This window comes from Ipomoea triloba, chromosome 1, assembly GCF_003576645.1.
Source record: "Ipomoea triloba cultivar NCNSP0323 chromosome 1, ASM357664v1".
Classification (NCBI taxonomy): Eukaryota; Viridiplantae; Streptophyta; class Magnoliopsida; order Solanales; family Convolvulaceae; genus Ipomoea; species Ipomoea triloba.
The window spans coordinates 1,583,308-1,590,481 of record NC_044916.1 but is presented as its reverse complement, the minus strand read 5'-3'; the positions used below and the strand labels follow the sequence as shown (position 1 = coordinate 1,590,481).

At 34.1% G+C, this 7,174-nt stretch overlaps 1 protein-coding gene and 1 pseudogene across 1 annotated transcript; one reads left to right on the top strand and one right to left on the bottom strand.

Annotated features, from left to right (window-relative positions):
• Nucleotides 1–1,566: 1,566 nt before the first annotated feature.
• Nucleotides 1,567–4,782, top strand: LOC116031428 (guanylate-binding protein 2-like). Its single transcript, XM_031273634.1, has 9 exons — nt 1,567–1,785; nt 1,894–2,034; nt 2,119–2,184; nt 2,375–2,512; nt 2,559–2,687; nt 3,879–3,965; nt 4,079–4,158; nt 4,501–4,597; nt 4,669–4,782. The coding sequence occupies exons 1-9, from the start codon at nt 1,567–1,569 to the stop codon at nt 4,780–4,782; spliced, it is 1,071 nt and encodes a 356-aa protein (XP_031129494.1).
• A 10-nt stretch (nt 4,783–4,792) lies between these two features.
• LOC116031393 lies at nt 4,793–7,174 on the bottom strand (annotated as a pseudogene).

Sequence of the window (7,174 nt, the reverse complement as noted above, 5' to 3'; positions counted from 1 at the left end):
GCTTTCAAGTGCACATTTAGTATAGACTTGATTGTAAGAGAGTCATTGGTCATTGTTCACCACATTTTCGCACCGGAAGCAGTCGGGTAGCGCGTGTGTGTGTGTATTTTCGCACCGGAAGCAGTCGGGTAGCGCGTGTGTGTGTGTATATATATATATATATATATATATATATATAAACAAAATCTAATAAATAGAAGAAATTATATAAAAAATCAAACACCATATACATTCAGCATAGAAAATTATATAAAAAATCAAACACCATATACATTCAGCATAGAATCAAATAAATATCCTCGAGCTTGAATTGAACCTGAAAGAGATGCAACTGATATATAATATTTCTTAGAACAAATTAAATAGCATTACCAAACAACAGAATAGGCTTATTACGGGCAATATCATTCCATTCTAGGCCTATTTCGTAAACAAAACGTGTTGTTATTATTACAGCCCGTTTGGTTCGCTGGAAAATATTTGAAGGAAATAGAATTCAAATTCCATAGAAAACAAATTACCAGGAAAATAGATTCCATTGTTTGGTTTGTGGAAAATAAATTACTGGGAATATGAATTCCATTGTTTGGTTAGATTTGGAATGGTAAGGAATTATGAATATAAAGACAAATATGCCTTTAACAATTAATAGTGATAATATATTATATTATTATTGATGAGGATAAAATAGTCTACTTGCTCAAACTTTCTTTCCAAACTCCATGGAAAACAAAATACCACCTTCCAACTAAGAATTTGTTTTCCTTAACTTTTGGGAACTCAAGTTCCAATGGAAAACATTTTCCGTCCAATCAAACAATGAAAAATCACATTTTCCTCCACTTCATGGATGGAAAAGATTTTCCATCCAACCAAACACCCCCTTAAAGATTAAGCTTGAGCGAAGTAATTAGTGCTTAATTATTATTGTCACCGTGAATCTACAACCCAACAAGGAGCAAATAAAAAATAAATTGACTTTAAAGATGACATATTTTTGTCTGCACAAGCTTCTTGCCAATTCCTTACTTTTAAGATATAATGACTGAGTGTGATGTGGGTCAAGTGGTATTGGTCTTAAACGTTTAAAACAAAACATTTTATAGTTTTCTTCCAGAAGTTTCCTCTCTCTTCTCCTCAGCTCCTTCATCGTTTCTTCTTCCAGAAGAATGAGCTGGAATGAACCCAGGCGTGTCTGCATGACCACTGGACATTAACCATCAGCAATATGGACATTAACCACTGGATCAAACCTCGTATACATGCTGTTTGTCTGTGCCCTCCTCGTACCTCGAGTTCCCCCGCTCCTTCATCGTTTATTTCGCGTTTTCTTCCATAAGTTTGCTCTCTCTTCTCCTCAGCTCCTTCATCGTTTCTTCTTCACAGAGTACTGTATCAAAACCGCCCTCAGTCCGCCGCACAGTACTCAGGTAAAACCCGGCCTCCTCCTGTTAAAAATCATTCTTTTGGCGGGGTTTTTACTTTTTTTTTTTTTTTTGGAAATTGAAAAAAATGTCTGGACAGAACTGGAACGTTTCATTATTTAGTTTGTAGGGAAGCATTAGCATGGGGAAGGGGAAGGGGAAGAAGAAGGCGAAAGAGAAGGGGTCTTCGTCCGCTGCTATAGGACCGGAGGAGTCCATGTTGTTTGTGTTCCGTAACAGCAAAGACCAGCTGGAGGTCCATCGAAAAGCCCTTCAAATGCTTAATAGCATCAATGGGCCCATTATTGTGGTCTCTGTTTGCGGAAGCGCTAAGCAAGGCAAAAGTTACCTTCTGAATAAGGTTATATACTTGTAATTCTTGTTTAAGTTTTGAAAAAAATTAAAGTGAGATAGATATATCTTAAACCATATTAACAACTTGGTCTAATAATTGCTTATGTGGGTGTAGCTTTTCCAAGGACATGCTGAATTTCTAGTTAAATATCCATGTAAGAATGGTCTTCGCTTGAGTAAACCAATCCAGAAAACTACTTCAAATGGAACCAAATATAATATTTTGGTGATAGATACCGAAGCAATTGATCAAATAGTGAGATTTTCCTCTAATTTCATATTTTATATAGATTTCCCTTCTTGTGTTTTTATCTCATTGTAATTTTTTTTTTCCTTACAGGGAACATACAACACTGAAATATTTTCTTTGGCCATACTTCTATCAAATCTGATCATTTACAATCAGGTTGATGCTATTCAATTATATTTTTAAGCAGTATAATATGTACATTGTTTTGTCATTTCTCCTTTATGTTATTACTCATTTTTTTTCACTAGAACCACAACTGACTTCTAGGTTTTTGCTTTTGTGCAATTTTCTTGTGTCTTAGCTCCCTAACTAATACTCTGCTTTTTTTTTTCTTCCCCGAATCCAGATGGGTGGTATTAATGAAGCTGCTTTGGATAGGCTAGCATTTGTCATACAAATGACAGAGCATATAAAAAATAAAGCGGAGAAAGCAAAAGACATTGATAGAAAACTTGGATCACAACATTTTGTCTGGTTGCTTAGGGTAATTTGTAACCTATCATTTCTTATTATTGGCTATTGCTTGGTAGATCGCATTGCTAACTTCTAAAGTCTTCCGTCAAACAAAACAGGACTTTTACTTGAAATCAGAAAGATACATGGAGTTTGCACTGGCTAATGTTAAAGGTGATGGAAATGATGTATCTACTAAAAATGAGGTATTCTATATAAACACATTCGAATGATGCATGTGAAATATTGAATTCCGATGATGTTTTTAAAGCATGATAATCGAATTTGGTATGAGTTTCAGTTATATTGAACTTTATTATTTTTTTTTAATTTGCATTAAGGTTTATTTTGAATTTCAGGTTTGTTTTTCAAAACTTAAAAATGAACCTTACAATGGAAGGCTTTATAATTTAGTTATTACCTGTTTTTTGAAGCATTGGAGTTTATAATAATTTAGTTGCTCAAGAAATGAAACAATTAAAAAACTGACGATATGATATAATTTACAACTTAGCAGTTCTTTCGTGGGTTTTGTATATTGAGATCTTGTTTTGTGTTTCTCAGGGTTCTCTTGATGTTTGTTTTTTTTTAGAATTTTTTGTTGCCAGTCTCTTTATGAATCAAAAAACTAAACATAGGACATACACGGGTTTTGCCTTTGCCCTTTATGAATTTATGGGATGTGGAACAAAGTTGTAATAACAATATTTGTGTGTGTATATATATATATAATATATATATATATTTATTCAAGCCTAATATTCTTTTTCTTCATTCTCTTCCTTGTATCTCATGCAAAACTTGTGCTCAAGTTTTTGTTATGGTATTTACTGGTTAGCGTATTAGCTAATGTGCTAGGTGTAAATCTTAGAGAAGAAATGTGTAAAAAGTTGTAATAACATGAAGTCTAAAATTTCTTAGTTGAAGTTAATAAATTCTAAACAACTAATGCCCCTTATCTGATGGTTAACCACAAAAGTTTTCAAACTTCAAGTTATCTTTGAAAGATCCAGATGTTTCTAATGATACTAGTATTGTCCCGTGCGATGCACGGATACATATTATAACTATTGTGACTTATAAAATAGAATGTTATACATTATTGAACACTTCATGGTACACTACGTTAGTAGTTGAAGTACTAACATTATTAGGGTCATTACATATTAATATTTTCAACCCCATTTAGATTGCTCACTCTGAAGCAACAACATACAATTGGCCATAAACAAAAATTGATTTTTAAAAGTAACCCAACATATATAAATGTTTGACTTTGACTTTGTAAATTGTCATTGCATATGACAACATTAAAGGAAATTGTCTTCTTTGCATTTAGTATTTACATTCTTTCTTTTCTATAGATATTTCAACAACTTTGATGCTAACCATTGCAGATTAGGAATTCCATTTGTGCTTATTTTCCCAAGAGGTACTGCTTTACTCTAGCGCCACCTTGGATTGAAAAGAAAGACTTGCAAAAGGTTGAGATTAAGGGCGGGTTATATTTATGCTGTTATAATGCCTACTTTTTGTGTGCAACTGGATTATGACAGTATATAATATATTTTGATTTCTTTTCTCTCCATGCATGCAGGAGGAACCTGGGCCAGAATTCATGAAAGATATTTATCTCTTAGAGACTTTGTGCTCAAACAAGTCGAGGATCAAGTTCATGTAACAACAATGACGGATCCGATTTTATTACAGCTGTTCAATGTTTTCTTGACATTATCAATGGTGATAATGGTGTTCCAACAATTAAGTCATCTTGGAGGTTAGTGTCATTTTGAATGTTAGACCCCTAATCTTATATGATCCCAAGTTATAATTTTCGTTATGTTAATATAATGAATCCTAAATATCTTAATTGGTGAAAATAAGAAATCTCAATCATGATAATTGATCTTCTGTATCATATGATGATCTTATGCTTCCTTCTATAGTACTATTTGCTAATGAATGCATCTCTTCGCTGTCTTGTTATTATGTTTATCTGAGCTTTTTTGACTTTGTTAGAGTTTCACGGAAGCAAGGGGTGAAAAAACTTATGCTGAAGCTGTTAAGTTTTATATGTCTGGTTTTGCCTCCGACCCTTTTCCTTCTTTTTGAAAATGTAAGTGGTGTTTCAATCAATGGATTCTTTAATTTGATAATTTCTAAATTCTAATATTTAGGTAATTGCAGGCTGCAAAGAAAATTCAGGAATCCACACCTAAATTTAATAATCCTACTATTCAAGTAACACATGTGAAGCATTTTCAACAGTTTATTGAAAGGGAATTGCAGGTAGTCTACTAGTCTTTGACTATTACATTTTTGTTNCCAAGGTATGGAGGGCAGAAGAAATCTTGCGCAGATCAAACAATTTAACTTTCTTATCAGCAGATCCAGTTGCTACAATCCATTCATTAAAAGGATTAAATGCCAGGGATTTAACCTGTATCAATAATTAAGAAATGTTAGGATAGTAACATAAATTGACCAATACTTCCTTACTTGCAAAAAAACTTTACAATATAGGTATGGATCAAGTGCTATGCAGATGGTTCAAACTCAGAATCTTCTTTTACCAACTTATGAAATAAGTACCCTAATCTATTCCAAATATAGTACTGATTTCTACAATATACTCAGTTGAAATACAAATGCACAGAAATGCATATGCTTGTAAAGATCTCAATGGAAGAAACCATCCTCTACATATATGTATGACCCCATTTCTGTACCCAAATACTCACCTCATCACTATGAGCAAGTACAGATTGATTAGGCCTGATCACTGGAGTGCGCATATCCCATATACGTAGATATTTATCTTCTCCAACTGAACCAAATAAATTTTCATGCTTCATATGCCAAGCTACATCCTCAACACATCCATCATGAATCTATTAGAACATCATCATAAGAACTGTTTATCAGCATAAAAAATAATATGAGAAACTTAAATGTTATGAAGTTGGGGATTACTCACACTATCTGATGAGGAAACTTCTAACATTATGTTATCTTAATAATTGTTTATTAAAATGCATTAATGAAAAATCTCTCACAAAATTGCGAAATACACAATGATTATGCAAGTAAAAGGAACTTCACAAAACACATAATGCATACTAGTGCTTATATAGTTAATGCTGATACTTACACTAAATATATGCATGGGTTCAAGTGTCCTAAACGTTGGAGTGGAATTAACATCCCACATGCAAAATTGGCCATCCTCTGAGCCACTTAACAAATGACCCTGCTTAAATGGACTCCACGACAAGGGATACCCTTCATCGCTGTGGCTAGTTAACCTCAAATCAGGGTTGCAAACACCATGCATATAAGCCTCGTGTGGATGTTTGGAACAATCAAAAATGAAAATTTGAGAGCTAACTGTCTTGGTGGCAATAATACTTGGGTTTTGTGGCATGTAACGAGCCCGTTTAACTTTCCCATCATGCCTCTTTTGCTGAACAATTCTTACCGGCCTGCCACAGAAATATTTAGTATTACACGCTTAAGTCATTGCCTCAAATAGCTATAAATTTGTAAAATAGGCGAGAAAAGATACTTAGATACCTAAAGGAAAATGAGGCTCCAAAACAAAACTACTATGAATGTTCACATTGAAGTTGAAGATAAGTACAGAGTCTATGTTTTCTGAATTGTGATACCTGCGTCTTCATGCAAATAAGATTTAATCAATCATCAGAGAACATCCCTTAAATTGGTAGGAAAAATGTGCTTATTGAGATCTTAGAGGATCTTAGGTAGTATAACTCCAATACCTAAACTATCATTCTTACACAGAAGGAATTTGCATATCACACTGATTGGGCTAAAACTGAATTATGCCAGTGAGATTTGAAGGAAGGGCAAAATGAGATTGTAAGAACATAAGTTTTGACAAACCAATCATGATTAATCTCCATATAGGCATCCACAAAGAATTAGTTTTTGACACTTCACCGATAAAAACCAAAAAAAGGTGGACAAAAACTCTTTCTATACGTCAGTAGAACCATTTTTTAAAGCATAAATACTTGTAGATTTCCAGAAGACCAGAAGAAACTTGAGTTACAAATTGCAATGTATCATCAGAGAGGTTTAAGCTTTTGTTCGAAATGAATAGTTCATTTATATCAACGTTTCTGGTAACTTGCTAAAATCTCTACTAAAAAATTAGAAGAGTACCATTATACGGAGTAATTCACTATGCTTCACTGAAAATCAAATCATTTTGCTAATTACTTAAGAAAACCTACATCGGTAGCCACAAATCAGGATATAGGTACAGGTTTTACTCGACCACCGAAATCTCAACACATTTTGCAGATATCTTAAAACAACATAATCAGATCAAATCAAAAGCAAATCAGATCAAAACAAAAAGAATTGCAACGAAGAACATAAAAATCAGAGAAGAATTCACAACGTACTATCCCGTCAGCCTTTGCTATCAACACCGTCGCCTTCGCCGAGAGGCAGCTGCACCTGAGCCAGAAAAAGGTAATTATCCGAATGCGTCCTGGCTTGAGTTCCAAGGATCATCTTTTGCACACTGTAAATCTCCCCCCTGCCGCTCCTCCAGGTCGGGGAGCCATTCGACGGTGAGCAACGGCCACTGGAGCGCGTGAGTCACCTCCAAATCGTACTGAAATGGAGCCCTCATCTTCCATTTCGGATACCTCTTCAGCAT

Coding starts and splice junctions, on each gene's coding strand:
- LOC116031428 (XM_031273634.1), top strand. CDS start 1,567: ATGGGGAAGGGGAAGGGGAAGAAGAAGGCGAAAGAGAAGGGGTCTTCG. Junction 2,035..2,118: donor CCGAAGCAATTGATCAAATA/GTGAGATTTTCC, acceptor TTTTCCTTACAG/GGAACATACAACACTGAAAT. Junction 4,598..4,668: donor TTTTCCTTCTTTTTGAAAAT/GTAAGTGGTGTT, acceptor AGGTAATTGCAG/GCTGCAAAGAAAATTCAGGA.